We start from the raw sequence: 19,530 nt of genomic DNA on the forward strand, positions 1-19,530 counted from the left end.
CCGGCAATCCGCCTGTTTGCCTGCTCATCGTGTTTTGTGATTTTTGTGCCTGAGCCTTTTGTCGCTGTGCATTTTTGTTCTATTGGCACTGTAGTTCTGTTTTTGAATAATTGACAGTGTGGACAATAAAAAAGTTAAAGTACCACTAATAGTCTCACACACACACTAGGCGTGGTGAAATTACTCTCTGCATTTTACCCATCCCCTTGTTCCACCCCCTGGGAGGTGAGGGGAGCAGTGAGCAGCAGTGGTGGCCACGCTCGGGAATCATTTTGATGATTTAACCCCCAATTCCAACCCTTGATGCTGAGTGCCAAGCAGGGAGGTAATGGGTCCCATTTTTATACTCTTTGGTATGACCTGGCCGGGGTTTGAACTCACGACATACCGATCTCAGGGGCGGACACTAACCACAAGGCCACTGAGCAGGCCGGACTTGTCGCACTCACCGCTCTGGTCCTTGGCGCTTTTTGTGATCCACCACAGTAAGCCACGACATTTACGTATAATGTCCCGTCGGGTAGCAACTTGAAAAACTTATTTTTTGAAAGTTTTGTGAATGCAGCGTGCTGGGATAATGTCTGCATGTGCTCAATAGAAACGAGGCAGGGAGCCAGGCACGGAAGAAAACTCCCCATGGCCACACCGACGTAACTTTCACTCATTGATAAATGTTTCTCTGCCTTCATCAAGCCCGGTCGATGTCCCGCCCCCGAGAGCCATATACCCCACTGTGATTGGTAGGTTTGTGAAGCTCCACACGCAACACTCTCAAGTGTCATTCATGTAAAACTCACATGCCGCACTAACATTGGACTTTCATACTAAGGTGGTAGCCGTAAAATCATGACGCCCTGTAGTTATTTGAGTGCCTTTTGACCAATCATTGAGGAGATCGCCTGAAACCGGGTTGGCCATACTCTCTTTATACACGACTCTGAACCTTTATCTGGGGGTCTAAGTCCACTCTTGGTGTGTACCTTCCACAAGAAGGCTTTGTTGTGCCCTAAAATACTTTTAGAAAGTTTTTGGACCCAACAAAGGTAGGAAAATAATATAAGACACACACACACACACACACACACACACACACACACACACACACACACACACACACACACACACACACACACACACACACACACACGTTGTACCAGAGTGAAACTGGAAGTAGTTCAGTGGGAGGTATGGTGTGTAGTAAGCATCGAGACACTGGAAAACGTAGATTTAGTGCAACATTTTTGTGCTTTCTAATCAGCAGTCAAGCCAGGAAGGATGGAGAAAAACACATTCCTGGTCCTGGAGAACTTCATCGGAGGAAAGTTTGTCCCTTGCCCGGCTCACATTGACTCCTATGACCCGTCCACAGGCGAGGTGTACTGCAAAGTGCCGGACAGCGGCGAGGAAGAGGTGAGGAAGATTCAATCTAATTTCCTGTATTATTTTGTAATGAACTATTGCAGGCGTGTTTGCTCTGTGTTGTCATTTGTGGCTATTTTGTATTTGTACTGCAAGGTTTTTTGTGTGTTTTTTTTTAAAGCGAACAATGTTTTTATTTGCCATCAATGAATCTGTAAAGTTCATTGTTTTGGCCACAATTGTTGCTCCTGGTAATTACACATTATTGACAAGAACCTTTGCACTTTGCAGTCAACAGGCAAGTAAATGATTAAACACACGCGAGCCTTTAAACCGAGGTCGCACACTTTTATAATAACTGCGTTCTTTGCAAAAGTATTTAGCAATGTTTATAAACAGGTGCAGTCCGTTTCAAAAATCAAGTCGTTATTATCATTGATCACTGCATCTAATGAGGTGCATTTAAACACAGTATATAAGCAGTGTCGTTCTACAAAACCAGTGAAGTTGGCACGTTGTGTAATTCGTAAATAAAAACAGAATACAATGATTTGCAAATCCTATTCAACTTACTGGTATATTGAATTGAATAAACTATTTAATGTCCAGGGTGTACCCCGCCTTCCGCCCGATTGCAGCTGAGATAGGCTCCAGCACCCCCCGCGACCCTAAGAGGGAAAAGCGGTAGAAAATAGATGGATGGATGTTCGAACTGAGAACCTAATTATTATTTTTTTTTTTTTTACAAATAATCATTCATTTAGAATTTAATGGCAGCAACACATTGCAAGAAAATTGGCACAGGGGCATTTTTTCCACTGTGTTGCATGGCCTTTCCTTTTTTAACATTTTTGGGGAACTGAGGAGACCATTTTTTGAAGCTTTTGAGGTGGAATTCTTTCCCATTCTTGCTTGATGTACAGCTTAAGTTGTTCAACAGTCCGGGGTCTTCGCTGTAGTGTTTTAGGCTTCATAATACGCCACACATTTTCAATGGGAGACAGGTCTGGACACCAGTCTTGTACTCCCACTCTTTTACTATGAAGCCACGCTGTTGTAACACGTGGCTTAGCATTGTCTTGCTGAAATAAGCAGGGGCGTCCATGATACCGTTGCTTGGATGGCAACATATGTGGCTCCAAAACCTGTATGTACCTTTCAGCATTAATGGTTCCTTCATACAATACACCCCAACATCGTCACAGATGCTAGCTTTTGAACTTTGCGCCTATAAAAATCTGGATGGTTCTTTTGCTCTTTGGTCCGGAATACAACGTCCACAGTTTCCAAAAACAATCTGAAATGTGGAGTCGTCAGACCTACTGAATACTTTTCCACGTTGCATCAGTCTATCTTAAATGAGCTTGGGACCAGCGAAGCCAGCAGCGTTTCTGGGTGTTGTTGATAAATGGCTTTTGTTGTGCCCAGTAAAGTTTTAACTTGCACTTACAGATAGTTTGTAGCGACAAACTGTAGTTACTGACAGTGGGTTTCTGAAGTGTTCCTGAGCCCATGTGGTAATATCCTTTACACACTGATGTCGGTTTTTGATGCAGTGCCGCCTGAAGGATCGAAGGTCAAGGGCATTGCTGCTTACGTTCAGTGATTTCTCCAAATTCTCTGAACCTTTTGATGATATTACAGACCGTAGATGGTGAAATCTCTAAATTCCTTGCAATAGCTCGTTGAGAAATGTTGTTCTTAAACTGTTGGACAATTGGCTCACGCATTTCTTGACAAAGTGGTGACCCTCGCCCCATCCTTGTTTGTGAATGATTGAGCATTTCATGGAAGCTGCTTTTATACCCAATCATGGCACCCATCTGTTCCCAATTAGCCTGTTCACCTGTGGGGTGTTCCAAATAAGTGTTTAATGAGCATTTCTCAACTTTTTGCAGTCTTTTTTGCCACTTGTTTCAGCTTTTTTGAAAAATGTTGCAGGCATCAAATTCCGAATGAGCTAATATTTGCAAAGAATAACAAAGTTTTCCAGTTCGAACGTTAAATATCTTGTCTTTGCAGTCTATTCAATTGAATATAGGTTGAAAAGGATTTGCAAATCATTATATTCTGTTTTTATTTACCATTTACACAACGTGCCAACTTCACTGGTTCTGTACATCGCTGAATAACTATTATGACTGTATGTCTAACTCTCCTGCTCATGAACCGCTGCATACAAAAGGGTCAAAATGGGTGAAAACATGCACCTGGGGATAGGTTGATTGGCAACACTAAATTGGCCCTAGTGTGTGAATGTGAGTGTGAATGTTGTCTGTCTATCTGTATTGGCCCTGCGATGCGGTGGCGACTTGTCCAGGGTGTACCCCGCCTTCCGCCCGAATGCAGCTGAGATAGGCTCCAGCACCCCCCGCGACCCCGAAAGGGACAAGCGGTAGAAAATGGATGGATGGATAGATGCACCACTACTTTGTCGCCTATGCTGTTATTTTTTTCCTGACAAATACACCCCAGAATTTGCTCTATATACAGTATGTCGAATTGACTTGGAATTTCTTTTCAAGGCTCAATGCGAACTAAAAATAGGAAAAACATGGCCGCCATCAGGTAGGGGCACGTAGAAATAATATCTATTTAATTCCAAAGTATTTTGAACATAACCTATAGGGGGCGCCACAAGTGTCATTATAATCAATTATCGATTGTGTTTTTGACTTTATACGTTTTTTTTAAAATGTTTTTTTTCCTTGCAGGTGGATTCGGCGGTGCAGGCAGCCAAGGAGGCCTTCCCGGGCTGGTCCGTCCGCAGTCCAGACCAAAGAGCTCAGGTCCTCAACAAGCTGGCTGACCTGATCGAAGGCCACCTGGAGGAGTTTGCTCAAGCTGAGTCCAGAGACCAAGGTGTGTGGAGCCCATGTTCTTTTTTGCAGCAGCATTAACCCTCTGAGGACATTATATTTGAATTATCTTTAAAGCCAAACTGGACATAAAAGTCATTAAGTTTTTGAAGGCCGCAAAAACATTTTGGATCCATATTACTTTGTTGTGTTATGATGCGACGTTGGTGTGAACTCTCCTGCGCTCCGGTCGCATAATGGCAAATAATTATTTTTTTTGTTTCCGTCTATTTGGGCAAATAATGATGACGCTTATAATAAGCGTCATCATTATTTGCCCAAATAGACGGAAACAAAAAAAAAATAGTTGACAAATGAGTAGAAACAGGCGAAAATAATGTTTTAGGAACTCACGTCATTCAATGTTCAACCCCTGCCGCCAATACGCTCTTTAGAGCAAACTTTGAGGCAAATGTCCCCAAAACTGCGGGAGACATCTTCTTTCATAATTTTCTTGGCGGTTTAGAAAATGTTGCCTTAATTGCAAAAAATCCTAGAAATTGCCACAAATGTGCCGGTTCTGCGACGACCACAATAGAAGCATGTCTACTTCCGGGTTTACTTCCGTAAACACTGCAGTACATGTGACGTCATGAGTCTGTATTTGGGTCAGTATGCATTCACATTTGAGTCTGGACACATTTTTTTTGTAATGTGAACGACTACATAAGAAATCTGAATTGGACATCTTATCCTGCAGTGTTGTGAACGCCTTAATGCTGCTGCGGTCTGACTCGACCTGTCTAAGGTAACAGTGAAAACCTGGACTGGATTTTCAGTATAGTAATGCGGGCGTTACTGATGGAACGGATTGGATTGGATAGTAAACGCTGACAAAGGGTCTTCAAATTATTTATAACAGGCTTGGGCAAATTTAGAGAAAAAAATGTGTCTGGTGGCCTGTATATCTGATTTTCAGTAACACTAATACCTCACAATAATGTCTGATTGAATCCTAAAAACATTATGACAGACCGCCTTAAACGAAATAGAATTTTAAATTTTTTTACTGAATGGGACACCCAGAATGTACATGAAAATAAAGAATGTGGGATTTACAATATTAATTGAACGATAAAACACTGAATATTGACAACATATGAACGTCACACCCCCTCTCGATCGACATATTTTACAATCCAGTGAGCAACAAAAATTCAACAAACACAGCGAAATATGAACGTGAAAGGTAAAAAAAACAAACACCTACAATCTGATATATCACTAAGCTTTAGAACTTTGTTGTAAAAATCTCCTTCAGTGTCTGTCCCTGACACCCGCATTTCAGGCTGGCCGCTCTGGAAACACTCTGTGGAAACGCTTCCCACCCACACTGCTTGGTGCCTCGTCTGAGCTGCTGTGACTTAGAATACCATAGTAACTAATTATATTACCATAGTAACTAATTAGATTACCATAGTAACTAGTATATCATGCAAAAGCACAGATTCCAACCATTGAAATACTTTGTATAGTTCAAGACTTACGGTCATTTGAAAACATCACTGCACATCATAATGGCAGCTACAGTTTCCATCTTAAAGAGCCGGATTGAAAAGCTTAATGGGCCTTAATTTGCCCAGGTCTAGTGAATAATGACAGGTTATATTATTATTTATTTAAAGTCATATTCCTGCATATTTATATTGTATTTTTCTGCAATTTTTTTTTAAATCACACCAAATTATTTAGGGGAGCTTCAAAATATTAAATGAAATCTTTAAAATATTAAATAAAATGAACACAACTTTTTGTCTTTTACAACTTACACAAGGTACACAAGGTATTTGGCTCACTTAGGTAGCTAATGCGATGTCAAAATGTAAAACGATCCTTTAGCAAGCGGGTGTACCTAATGTTGTGGCCAATGAGATCAAATCCAATGTTTTGTCATTTTCAAGAGAGCGATAAGCGCCTGTATCCGACCCAATAGAAGCATGTCTACTTCCGACTTTACTTACGTAAACACTGCAGGATGTGTGACGTCATGACTCATATTCCTGCATTTGCATTCCTGCATATTTATATTGTATTTTTTCTGCAATTTTTTGTTAAAAAATAAAATAAAAAATCACCCCAAATTATTTAGGGGGGCTTAAAAATATTAAATATAATATTCAATATATTATATAATAATTTTGTCTTCTACTCCTTACACGGCTCACTTTGGTAGCTAACGTGATGTCAAAATGCAAAACGATCCTTTAGCAAGCGGGTGTACCTAATGTTGTGGCCAGTGAGATCAATTCCGATGTTTTTGTCAGTCATTTTCAAGAGAGTGATAAGCGCCTGTGTCCGACCCAATAGAAGCATGTCTACTTCCGAGTTTACTTCCGTAGAGTGTCCGCCCTGAGATCGGTAGGTTGTGAGTTCAAACCCGAGTCATACCAAAGACTATACAAATGGGACCCATTACCTCCCTGCTTGGCACTCAGCATCAAGGGTTGGAATTGGGGGTTAAATCACCCAAAAAAATGCTGCTGCTGCTCACTGCTCCCCTCACCTCCCAGGGGGTGATCAAGGGTGATGGGTCAAATGCAGAGAATAATTTCGCCACACCTCGTGTGTGTGTGTGACAATCATAGGTACTTTTAACTTTTAAACACTGCAAGACGTGACATCATGAGTCCCATTCCTGCATATTTCTATTGTATATTTCTGCAATTTTTCGTAAAAATAAAATAAAATAAAATAAAATTATATAGGGGGGCTTAAAAATATTAAATATAATCTTTAAAATATTGAATAATAATGTTGTCTTCTACTGCTTATACGGCTCACTTTGGTAGCTAACGTGATGTCAAAATGTAAAACGATCCTTTAGCAAGCGGGTGTACCTAATGTTGTGGCCAGTGAGATCAATTCCAATGTTTTGTCAGTCATTTTCAAGAGAGTGATAAGCGCCTGTGTCCGATGTGTTCCAGGTAAAACGGTGACGTTTGCACGCACCGTGGACATTCCACGCTCCGCGTACAACTTCCGCTTCTTCGCCTCGTCCGTGCTCCACCACACCACCGACTGCAGCCAGATGGACCACATGGACTGCCTCAACTACACCGTGCGCTGCCCCGTGGGAGTGGGTAAATAAGAAGACTATCAAATATTAGTGCGGCTGGGATAGGCCCCAGCAGAGGGACAAACGGTAGAAAATGGATGGAAGTGTTTGTTCTTGAATGCTGAATATGCTTTTTGTAGCTGGTCTGATCAGCCCGTGGAATCTTCCACTATACCTTCTGACGTGGAAGATCGCACCCGCCATCGCTGCGGGCAACACGGTGGTCGCCAAACCCAGCGAGATGAGCTCGGTGACGGCCTGGATGATGTGCAAGCTGATGCAGCAGGCTGGTAGGAGCACACACAACACTTTTAAGAGGGGTACAAACAAGATGATGTAGCAGGCTGGTAGGAGCACACACAACACTTTTAGGAGGGGTACAAACAAGATGATGTAGCAGGCTGGTAGGAGCACACACTACACTTTTAGGAGGGGTACACACAAGATGATGCAGCAGGCTGGTAGGAGCACACACTACACTTTTAGGAGGAGTACACACAAGATGATGCAGTAGGCTGGTAGGAGCACACACAACACTTTTAGGAGGGGTACAAACAAGATGAGGTAGCAGGCTGGTAGGAGCACACACAACACTTTTAGGAGGGGTACACACAAGATGATGCAGCAGGCTGGTAGGAGCACACACAACACTTTTAGGAGGGGTACACACAAGATGATGTAGCAGGCTGGTAGGAGCACACACAACACTTTTAGGAGGGGTACAAACAAGATGAAGCATCAGGCTGGTAGGAGCACACACTACACTTTTAGGAGGGGTACACACAAGATGATGCAGCAGGCTGGTAGGAGCACACACAACACTTTTAGGAGGGGTACACACAAGCTGATGCAGCAGGCTGGTAGGAGCACACACACAACACTTTTAGGAGGGGTACACACAAGATGATGCAGCAGGCTGGTAGGAGCACACACTACACTTTTAGGAGGGGTACACACAAAATGATGTAGCAGGCTGGTAGGAGCACACGCAACACTTTTAGGAGGGGTACAAACAAGATGATGTAGCAGGCTGGTAGGAGCACACACAACACTTTTAGGAGGGGTACAAACAAGATGATGCAGCAGGCTGGTAGGAGCACACACTACACTTTTAGGAGGGGTACAAACAAGATGATGCAGCAGGCTGGTAGGAGCACACACTACACTTTTAGGAGGGGTACAAACAAGATGATGTAGCAGGCTGGTAGGAGCACACACTACACTTTTATGAGGGGAACACACAAGATGATGCAGCAGGCTGGTAGGAGCACACACAACACTTTTAGGAGGGGTACACACCAGATGATGCAACAGGCTGGTAGGAGCACACACAACACTTTTAAGAGGGGTACAAACAAGATGATGTAGCAGGCTGGTAGGAGCACACACAACACTTTTAGGAGGGGTACAAACAAGATGATGTAGCAGGCTGGTAGGAGCACACACTACACTTTTAGGAGGGGTACACACAAGATGATGCAGCAGGCTGGTAGGAGCACACACTACACTTTTAGGAGGAGTACACACAAGATGATGCAGTAGGCTGGTAGGAGCACACACAACACTTTTAGGAGGGGTACAAACAAGATGAGGTAGCAGGCTGGTAGGAGCACACACAACACTTTTAGGAGGGGTACACACAAGATGATGCAGCAGGCTGGTAGGAGCACACACAACACTTTTAGGAGGGGTACACACAAGATGATGTAGCAGGCTGGTAGGAGCACACACAACACTTTTAGGAGGGGTACAAACAAGATGAAGCATCAGGCTGGTAGGAGCACACACTACACTTTTAGGAGGGGTACACACAAGATGATGCAGCAGGCTGGTAGGAGCACACACAACACTTTTAGGAGGGGTACACACAAGATAATGGACAAGGATGTGTTCTTCTCCAGGTGTTCCTTCGGGCGTGGTCAACATCGTGTTTGGACTCGGCTCTCGCGCAGGCGACGCCCTCGTAGGCCACCCGGAAGTCCCCTTGATCTCCTTCACGGGGTCTACAGCCACTGCCCGGCACATCACTGAGCGCAGCGCCCCCTACTGTAAGAAGCTGTCGCTGGAACTCGGCGGCAAAAACCCCGCCCTCGTCTTCGCTGACGCGGACCTGGACCGATGCATCGAAACCACGGTGCGCTCCAGCTTCTCCAACCAGGTACTGAGGAAGACATGGCAGCATGCAGTACATAAGGTTCTCCACCTGGGGGCGATGGAACCCCATATTTGCTTCCAATGTGTTGTCTTCACACATTGTTTTTAAATGTAGGATTTAAACAATGCATGATGTGGTTATTGCCACTCTACTTTCCATTCTAAATTCTTAGTGATCATGATTACGCATAAAAAGACAATACAAGTGTTTATTGAACCTCATGTAGGGGTGTTGTATGGAAAAAAGAATGAAGACATAATTTTTTTTGTTAACATTTATTATTTTAGGTAGGCCTTAGGAGTGGTCTATGGCAGGGGTCCCCAAACTTTTTGACCCAGGACGCTGGCGGGCCGTATCTGGCTCGCAGGCTGTAGTTTGGGGACCGGTGGTCTATGGTCTTTATTGGTGTAAAAAACTGATACAAAAGATTATTAGGGACCCATAATTATGGGAAAAAATGTGGAATTTCACGAGAAAACAGTGGTAACAAGAATTACGTAATATTACAAAAATAACTTGCAATAGTAAGAGAATAACATCAAAATATTATGAAATAAAGTCAGTTTTATGAAGGAAGTCATGTGGTGGGAAACTGTTTGGCATAACGAGAAAGTAATAGTTGAATAAAAATAACTTGCAATATACGGAAAACGAGTATTTTATAAAAATAAAGTTGTAATTCTACAATCAAAGTTTACAATGTTTTTTACAAGAATACAGCTGTAATAGAGATGCGCGGATAGGCAATTATTTCATCCGCAACCGCATCAGAAAGTCGTCAACCATCCGCCATCCACCCGTTCTAACATTTAATCAAACCCGCACCCGCCCGCCATCCGCCACCCGCCCGTTGTTATATATCTAATATAGACGATGCAAGGCATTAGTGAGGTTATAAAGCTTTTGCCTGTTAAAGAAAGGAGACTGATCCAATGCAGCACAGACATTCAATGCGTGCCACGCTGTCACGGCCCAGACGCACACCAGTGCGCAATCATATGGGAGCCGCGCTGAGCGCACCTCCAAGCGCGTGGAGGTGCGATGTCCCTCGCACCCGCGGCGGCTCCACCCGGGCTCGCGCCCGAGGCTTCAGCGCGCACCGCGGCGGCCATCCTACTCGTCGTGGCCTAGCCCTCGCGGCTCTCGCTGCCGGCGACGGCCGGGTGTGGGCCCGACGCTCCAGCGCCATCCATTTTCAGGGCTAGTTGATTCGGCAGGTGGGTTGTTACACACTCCTTAGCGGGTTCCAACTTCCATGGCCACCGTCCTGCTGTCTATATCAACCAGGGTGATCCCCACCCCTTTCGTGAGCGCACTGCGCGCGGAGTGACCCCTGTTACGCGCCTCCGGCAACAGGGGTGGCGGGCAGGTAAGCTGCGCGGGCAGGTAAGCTGCGCGGGCGGAGCGCGCGGAGTGACCCCTGTTACGATCCCCCGGCCACGGGGGTGGCGGTAAGCTGCTTACCTGCTGCGCGTGACGCCGGCCGCGGCGAAGGCGGACGAGGCGGGGTGTCGTGCGGTGGGCGCGGTGGTGACCCTGGACGTGCGTCGGGCCCTTCTCGCGGATCACCTCAGCTACGGCTCCCGGTGGGGCCTTCTCGGGGGAAGGGGCCTCGGTCCCGGACCCCGGCGAGGCGTCCCTTCTCCGCTCCGTAAAAGTGTCCATCTCTTTTTTTTTTCTTCTTCTGTTGTGGCATATGCTGCAGGTGCCTGCTCGTTTTTCGTATGTGGGTAACAACATTTAACTATGTATATATATTTCCGAATTGGTTTAACTGCCACCCGCCTGAATCTATTTAAAATCTAATTTTTTTTTATTTCAACCGCCCGACCCGACCCGCGGAAAAAAATCAATTTTTTTTTAATTTCAACCGCCCGATCCGCGGATCATCCGCGGACTCCGCGGTTGTGTCCGCAAACCGCGCATCTCTAAGCTGTAATAATGAAAAGTATTATCATTATTATTAAAACATTATGAAATAATTGTTAAAAAATCATACTGCATGGAAAACCCTTGTAGTTATACAACAATAAAGTCAATGTTAGTTTTAACGAAAAAGAAAATAATATTACAATAAAAATCCATCCATCCATCCATCTTCTTCCGCTTATCCGAGGTCGGGTCGCGGGGGCAGCAGCCTAAGCAGGGAAGCCCAGACTTCCCTCTCCCCAGCCACTTCCATCCAGCTCTTCCCGGGGGATCCCGAGGCGTTCCCAGGCCAGCCGGGAGACATAGTCTTCCCAACGTGTCCTGGGTCTTCCCCGTCGGACGTGCCCTAAACACCTCCCGAGGGAGGTGATCGGGTGGCATCCTGACCAGATGCCCGAACCACCTCATCTGGCTCCTCTCGAAAAAGTTTGAAAATAAATTAACTGTATGTTAGTTTGTAATTTTACAAAAATAATTATCTTAAAGAACGTCCATCCATCCATCCATCCATCCATTTTCTACCGCTTGTCCCTTTCGGGGTCGTGGGGGGTGCTGGAACCTGTCTGCTGCATCCGGGTGGTAGGCGGGGTACACCCTGGACAGGTCGCCACCTCATCGCAGGGCCCGTTAAAGAACGTGTTCTATTAAATACAAAAATCTTGGCTTTACAACAAAAACTTTGTAATATGACAAACATAATCCTGCGTTACATATTCCAATCGTTGTTTTTGCACTTCTTTCTCATAATTTTTACTTTACCTTCTTCCATTACACAATACGGCAGACCTGGGCAAATTAAGGCCCGGGAGCCTCATGCGCCCCGTTAAGCTTTTCAATCTGGCCCGCCAGACATTCCCAAATAATTTTTTTAGATCTTTCAGATGGAAACTGTAGCTGCCATTATGATGTGCAGTGATGTTTTCAAATGACCGTAAGTCTTGAACTATACAAAATATTTCAATGGTTGGACTCTTCGCTTTTGCATGATATACTAGTTACTATGGTAATCTAAATAGTTACTATGGTAATCTAAGTCACAGCAGCTCAGACGAGGCACCAAGCACTGTGGGTGAGGAGCGTTTCCACAGAGTGTTTCCAGAGCGACCAACCTGAAATGCGGGTGTCAGGGACAGACGCGGAAGTTCTAAAGCTTAGTGATACATCAGATTGTAGGTGGGGGATTTTTACCCTTCGCGTTCATATTGCGCTGTGTTTGTTGCATTTTTGTTGCGTTTCACTTGATTGTAAAATATGTCAATCGAGAGGGGGTGCGACGTTCATATGTTGTCAATATTCAGTGTTTTATCGTTCATAGTTAATATTGTAAATCCCACATTCTGTATTGTCATGCACATTCCGGGTGTCTCATTCAGTAAAAAAAATAAAAAAATAAATTCCATCCCGTTTTTAGCATTCAATCAGACATTATTGTGAGGTTTTGTATTAGTGTTCCTAAAAATGGTAAATGGGTTATACTTGTATAGCGCTATTCTACCATCAAGGTACTCAAAGCACTTTGACACTATTTCCACATTCACCCATTCACACACACTTTTACACACACGTTCACACACTGATGGCAGGAGCTGCCATGCAAGGCGCTAACCACAACCCATCAGGAGCAAGGGTGAAGTGTCTTCAAAATCAGATATACCGGCCCCCAGACACATTTTTTCCTCTAAATTTGGTCCCCCGAGTCCAAATAATTGGATATTGGAATTGCAATACGGCATAGTTAAGGTAACAAAAATTCATTTTGGATCATGTTTTTTTCCGTTGCCAACGCTGCAGTAGATAACATGGCCATGCACCCCTCTTCTATTTTCTCAACCTGTTCAAATGTCTCACCAGGGAGAAATCTGCCTGTGCACCAGCAGAATTTATGTCGAAAGGAGCATCTATGCCACGTTCTTGGAGAAGTTTGTGGCGGCTGCCAGGAAGTGGAAGACGGGCGTGCCATCTGACCCTGTCAACAACAACGGCGCTCTCATCAGCAAAGAGCACCTGGAGAAGGTTTAAAAGCATCTATAAAAAAAAATCTATTTGTCTTCTGTGTTAACTAATTCTTCCTCCTTATCTTTTAGGTTCGTAGCTTTGTCGCTCTGGCCAAATCTGAGGGCGCCACTGTGCACTGCGGCGAAGGCATTAACCACCCGGACCTCCCGAATCGCAACATCAACGGCTACTTCATGGGCGCCACCGTCATCTCGGGCGTGGCCGACAGCTCCCGCGTCATGCAGGACGAGATCTTCGGCCCCGTCACCTGCGTCAGCCCCTTCGACGGCGAGGACGAGGCGGTCGCCAAGGCTAACGGGGTGCGCTACGGGCTGGCAGCCACGGTGTGGTCCCGGGACGTGGGGAAGGTCCATCGGGTGGCCAGGAGGCTTCAGACGGGCCTGGTGTGGACCAACTGCTGGCTGGTGAGAGATCTAAACCTGCCCTTTGGGGGGATGAAGAACTCTGGCGTAGGCAGGGAAGGAGGGAGGGACTCCTATCACTTCTTCACTGAGGTGAAGACCATCACCATCCAGCACTGAGGCAAAGACACCATTATGGAGGAGGTATGGAAGTTGTTTTTATTTTTTTAGTAGTACAGTACAACCCAGTGTTAAACACCTTGTTATGTTTATACTGCAGGTTTTGAAGATTATGGTATGGTGGGCGTGGCTCTGCACCTGTCTGTAAGAGTCAAGCTCCTCCCTCTTCCACCAAATTTGACAGCCTTGGCAAGATTTGGAAGTCAGTGCCCCCTTTTTTTCTTTTTTTCTTTTTAAAGCTGAAAAAGGATGAAAAGTGATAGCACATAGGACATCACATTTTAGTAAGATGTAGTGAACTTTTAAACCACTGTTGGGCGCCATTGTCATTCATGTCAATACCAAGATGGGTAAAGTGTCCATCCATCCATTTTTATATGGAGACATTAAAAGATATCTGATTGCTCCCTCAGGGGAACACAACTAAGTTCAAAAGTACTAAGCAAGAATGACACAAAAACACTCACTCACAAATACACAATTTCCATGCACTCACACACAATGTGCACTTTAGTGCATTATGTCATGGTCAGGATGATATTGTCAATAAAAGATTAGCTGCTGTATAATATATGAATTGAACAGACAAGGAGTTTTTTTTTAATTTATTTTATCAGCAGACTTTGAACTTTCTCACACATCATCGGCTTCTCCTTAAGTTCGTAGCCTTGGATGAAGTCCATGTTTTAATGGTTTGACTCCTCGGAGCTGACCATGCTAACCTGTCCATTGTGGACAGGAATTGCCGATAATGATGTTTGTATGAATTGTATACATTTTTTCAATAAAGTTATAAGATTGTTTTTAAATAAGAACAATTGTTTAATATCAACAAATAATATTATTTAACATACATTTATTCTGAGGAAATTTAATTAACAATCAGTCAATCAAAACTGAGCATTATAATTTTTTCTAACACTTTGTGTTTTTTGTGATATTCAGCAAACTTAAAATATTTGTGTCGATACAACAATATAAGACAATGTCAAGACAATATTAACCAAATAATTCCATATTTTACAAAGTTATTGCTGCAGACACAAGATGATGAAAGTGATATTTTTAAGAGCCATTTCCTTCCACGCGCTTTTGTTTTTTTCCTTAACTTTATTGCCTTTATGAACCACTTCTTTCGGGACTCTATGAATGCTATTTCTTATCTCTCTATTTGAACGACTGTAACACCCAAGAACAGAACAGCAATACGGCATTTTCTGCTCAAACTCTACACTCACTCTCACTTGTTTTAATGCTACGCTCAAGCTGCTTGACCATCGTGTGAATTAGGCCGTGGAGAAGAAAAACGGATATGACGTCATATCCAACCCAGCTAAATGTTTGTAAATTAATGTCTAAAGTCTGTTGTTATTTTTTCAGCGTTGACAGCTTGGGTGTTTGTTCAACAAAGTTTTATGTCAACAAAATTGCCCAAAAATATTAACTGCTCATAAGGTTGAACTTGAAATGGTCACAACATTTCAGTACTTGGGAATTGTCAGTTATGAGAACTTGTCCTTTAAATCTCACATTAAAAAACTTGTGACTAAACTTAAAATGTATTTGGGATTTTTCTTTAAAAACAAATCCCAAGAGTGAATCTGACCACTTTTATGCTTTTGCTAGATTATGGAGACTTGCTTTTAATGAATGCACCTGGCTCTTATTTGAAAAAACTGGGTACTGTGCTTACATTTTATTACTGGTTGTGGCAACCTCGTCCATCATTGCACTTTATATGCAAAGGCAAATTGTCCATCTTAATCAGTACGCAGATTTTCTCGATGGTTGTGTTTTACATATAAATCACTTCTTGATATGGTTCCCCCTTGTTTGTGTTCTTTTATGTGTAGAGACTCCTGTCGCTACAGCTTAAGATCGCAGGACATACTCAGAATGTTCGGTCCTAGAGCCAACACAAATCTTGGAAAAAGGTTTTCAGATATGCTGCTCCATGGTCGTGGAATAATTTACAGAAAGATCTGAGGTTACCTGAGCTGATCACTTTGGGAGAATTTCAGGCCATTTCAAAGAATCGAGAAACTGTTTCTATTGAGCATTGTACTTGTTTAAGTTGTTTTTACTAAAACATTTTATACATTGTTTTTATGACTTAGACTTCCTTTTATTGTCATTCAAATGTGAACTTTACAGTACAGATAAGAACTAAATTTTGTTGCATTAGGTTGTTGTAGTGCAGGATAAAAGAGCAATAAGGTGCAGACTGTTTGCATTTACAAAAGAAGGTGCAAATATAAATAAATAGATTACTGTACAGATAAATATATTGCACTTTTGCATATGCGTCCATGTTTACAGATGTATATTATATTGTCTTTATAGTCCAGCGAGTTAATCCGTTTTTGGGGGGAATTGAGGGGATTATTATGATGCATTCAAGAGTCTTATGGCCTGAAGGAAGAAGCTATTACAGAACCTGGAGGTTCTGCTATGGAGGCTGCGGAACCTCTTTCTAGAGTCCAGCAGTGAAAATAGTCCTCGGTGGGGGTGGGAGGAGTCTCTACACACTAAAAATGCTGGGTTATTTTGATAACCCAATTTATGAGTTGCAAGTGTTGGGTTAAATTTTGGAGTTATTTTTATGAAGAGCAATCCATTTTGGGGGTTTTTCGGGTATTATTCGAACTCAGTTTCTGGGTTTTCAAAACTATGAACCATTTCTGGGTTGTTTTTCAATGAGTAAAGCATTTTTGGGTAAAAGGCTTTTTTTAAATTAAAAATGTACTTTTTTCTTGAAGGGAATTTTATTAAGGATTAATCTCATTAACATTATTTACAATCACACATCTTATGTACATGAAAATATTTGAGCATGCTGTACAAAACTACTATGACCATACACGGCAATTCTTGTAAAAAAAAAAAAAATGTCACTCATAACTTGCTTTTGAGTATATTTTAATGGAATATGGATCATGTTTTGTTCTGTTGGTTTCACTACCTCAGTTCTGTTTTCAGCACCCCTGGGTTTGTGTTTTAGTTGCTGTAACTGCAGATTAGTTTCACCTGCTTCTGATTAGTGTTTGGGGCGCTCAACTGCTCCTGGGCACTAGTCAGAGAGCTACTTATTCCCGTTTTTCGACACAATCAGTCTGGCTGTCTTGTTTGCACTACGCAACATTGACGACGTCTTCTATTTTGCTTCCATGCAATCCGTTATGTTAAGTATTTCTACGATCTTTGATTCCTGTTCCTGTGCTAAGCTTTGCCATAGTGGCCGCGCTATCGGCGCGCTTTTCTGTCTTTTTGTATTTTTTGCATGATTCATGGACAATAAATCAATGTCTCGCCTGCACCTCACCTCCGGAGTTCCTGCTGCATCTTGGGAGAACGATCCGCGCAGTAAAATGTGACCCCCGTCGTTACAGGGTTTGGAATAACCCAACATTGTAGTGAGCATAACTCAGCTTTTGTGTTAAATAAATTCAACCCAATAGTTGGGTTATGAATCAACCGACATTGAGCTAGCATAACTCAACATTTGGGTTAAATAAATCAACCCAATAGTTTGGTCGTGAATAACCCAACATTAAGTTATCATAACTCAACTTTTTGGTTAAACAATTCAGCTCAAAAGTTGGGTTGAAAAAAATTAACCCAACATATTTAGTTAAAATAACTCAAATAAGGCGTTCTTCCTTTTCTGTACCAGCAGTTGGGTTAAATTTTTTTTTTTTTTAACCCAACATTTTTTAGTGTGTACTGATTTTCTGAGCCCTGGTCAGGCAGCGACTTTTTGCGATCTCCCGGATAAGTACCGTATTTTTCAGACTATAAGTCGCAGTTTTTTTCATAGTTTGGCCGGGCTCCAGTGCAACTTATAAATGTTTTTTTCCTTCTTTATTATGCATTTTCGGCAGGTGCGACTTATACTCCGGTGCGACTTATACTCCGAAAAATACGGTAAGTAATATGTAAGTCCATCCATCCATCCATTTTCTACCGCTTGTTACTTTTGGGACGAAATAAGTCGTTTATTTTTAATTGTGTTTTCTATTGGGTTTTTTTAATATGTATTTCTGTAAAAAAAAATTTGCTGCCGTCTTGGCCAAGTCACTCTTGGAAAATAGATTTGAATCTCAATGAGTTTTTTACCTTGTTAAAATAAAGGATGTTGAATTGAATTGTTCCCCATGGTCCTTCATGATTCATGACAGCCACAGCGTAACCTTAGAACAGATGACTTATTATTAAGTCATTATTTCCTAGGTGGGGAAGTGTAATCAACAAAAATGTACTAAATCACATCACATTTGTTTTATTTATTTATTTATTTATTTTTTTAAGTACCGTATTTTTCCGGAGTATAAGTCGCACCGGAGTATAAGTCGCACCTGCCGAAAATGCATAATAAAGAAGGAAAAAAACATATAAGTCGCACTGGAGCCCGGCCAAACTATGAAAAAAACTGCGACTTATAGTCCGAAAAATACGGTATTCTGAATTTTCACAGCCAAACATGTGACAGCTTGACGTTCTGCTGTGTTCATGAGTGTGTTGACTGATTGTAGCGTGTATGGTGGCCTTGGAAGCCAAATAAGGCCTACGTGGGATGTGTTGCCATCCCTTTTTCTTGAGGTGAGGTTTGTGTGAAAGAGTGTGTCACACCCTCCTCCCTACGTGTTGAGTGTGCAGGCACGTCACATTTTGCTTTCACACACCCTTCTCTTTAGAACATGTGAAGAAATGGATACCACCCAAGAGTCCGTCCGAGGCGACGTGTTTAGTTGCGCTTCTTTGTACGCATTAATCGCATTTTAGATCAAACTTACAACAAAGCGACTCTGCATTTGTTTTCGCTTTCTTCCCATTTCCTCCTGTTCCATTTCCCCAGGTTATCTTTCATCGCCTCCTCGTGGAAGTAAAGGCTGGTCGGGCCTCACCCCGGGCCCTACGTGACTACCAGGATGCTGCCAATACAAACCTTTTTATATCTGCCTGGAACCTCTCACTCGTAGGATTGTGTTGTCATGGGATGTCTCTGTGGAAGACAAGGTGTAGAAAAGTCTGTTGTCTTTGTTCGCCGCGATAAAAAGATAAAGTAGACGTGGTCTCACCTGGTTTCAACGTGACCTACATTTTCGCACTGCTTTGTTGGCATTTATGAAAGAAGGTTTGATAACAGGCCGAAACATTGCATGGAGTTGTGAAAACATTATTTTTGCACTCGTGACAAAGCGGAAAGAGATTGGCCAAAGACAAGCACGAGTTGTTTTGTTTTTTTGTATTCATTTTAACATGACTGCTTCTTTTTACTGAAATCATCATGCTTGATCTTAATGGGTAGGTGGCTGAGGTTAAAGGTCAATTCATGTTCCCTTACATTGCTTTTGGAGATTAAATGATTTTGGTTTGGTAAATAGGGGAATAAACTCTGTATTGACTATAAAAATGGGACCCGTTACCTCCCTGCTTGGCACTCAGCATCAAGGGTTGGAATTGGGGGTTAAATCACCAAAAATTATTCCTGAGCGCAGCCACCGATGCTGCTCACTGCTCCCCTCACCTCCCAGGGGGTGGAACAAGGGGATGGGTCAAATGCAGAGGGTAATTTCACCACACCTAGTGGTAACTTTAACTTTATCTTAACTATGCCAGACAATGTTAGGCTGCTCC

General features: G+C 42.9%; 1 protein-coding gene across 4 annotated transcripts; it reads left to right on the forward strand.

Annotated features, from left to right (window-relative positions):
• Positions 1 to 265: 265 nt before the first annotated feature.
• Positions 266 to 14,464, forward strand: aldh8a1 (aldehyde dehydrogenase 8 family, member A1). Of its 4 annotated transcripts, none has more exons than XM_061929391.2 (9): positions 266 to 909; positions 1,259 to 1,410; positions 4,074 to 4,221; positions 7,142 to 7,297; positions 7,413 to 7,562; positions 9,174 to 9,430; positions 13,208 to 13,369; positions 13,441 to 13,917; positions 13,994 to 14,464. In XM_061929391.2, the coding sequence occupies exons 2-8, from the start codon at positions 1,276 to 1,278 to the stop codon at positions 13,891 to 13,893; spliced, it is 1,461 nt and encodes a 486-aa protein (XP_061785375.1). In that variant the 5' UTR covers positions 266 to 909; positions 1,259 to 1,275; the 3' UTR covers positions 13,894 to 13,917; positions 13,994 to 14,464. The 4 variants fall into 4 exon arrangements, with proteins under 4 accessions (XP_061785375.1, XP_061785376.1, XP_061785377.1 ...); XM_061929392.2 differs by having other exon boundaries at positions 899 to 1,043; XM_061929393.2 differs by lacking the exon at positions 266 to 909 and adding an exon at positions 927 to 1,043 and having other exon boundaries at positions 1,262 to 1,410.
• Positions 14,465 to 19,530: the final 5,066 nt, after the last annotated feature.

This window comes from Nerophis lumbriciformis, linkage group LG34 (assembly GCF_033978685.3).
Source record: "Nerophis lumbriciformis linkage group LG34, RoL_Nlum_v2.1, whole genome shotgun sequence".
NCBI classification, from domain to species: Eukaryota; Metazoa; Chordata; class Actinopteri; order Syngnathiformes; family Syngnathidae; genus Nerophis; species Nerophis lumbriciformis.

Bases quoted from the DNA above. Each gene is read 5' to 3' on its own strand.
- aldh8a1 (XM_061929391.2), top strand. From the start codon at position 1,276: ATGGAGAAAAACACATTCCTGGTCCTGGAGAACTTCATCGGAGGAAAG. The intron at 7,563-9,173 runs GTAGGAGCACAC...GTTCTTCTCCAG, and splicing joins CAAGCTGATGCAGCAGGCTG to GTGTTCCTTCGGGCGTGGTC. The intron at 13,370-13,440 runs GTTTAAAAGCAT...CTTATCTTTTAG, and splicing joins GCAAAGAGCACCTGGAGAAG to GTTCGTAGCTTTGTCGCTCT.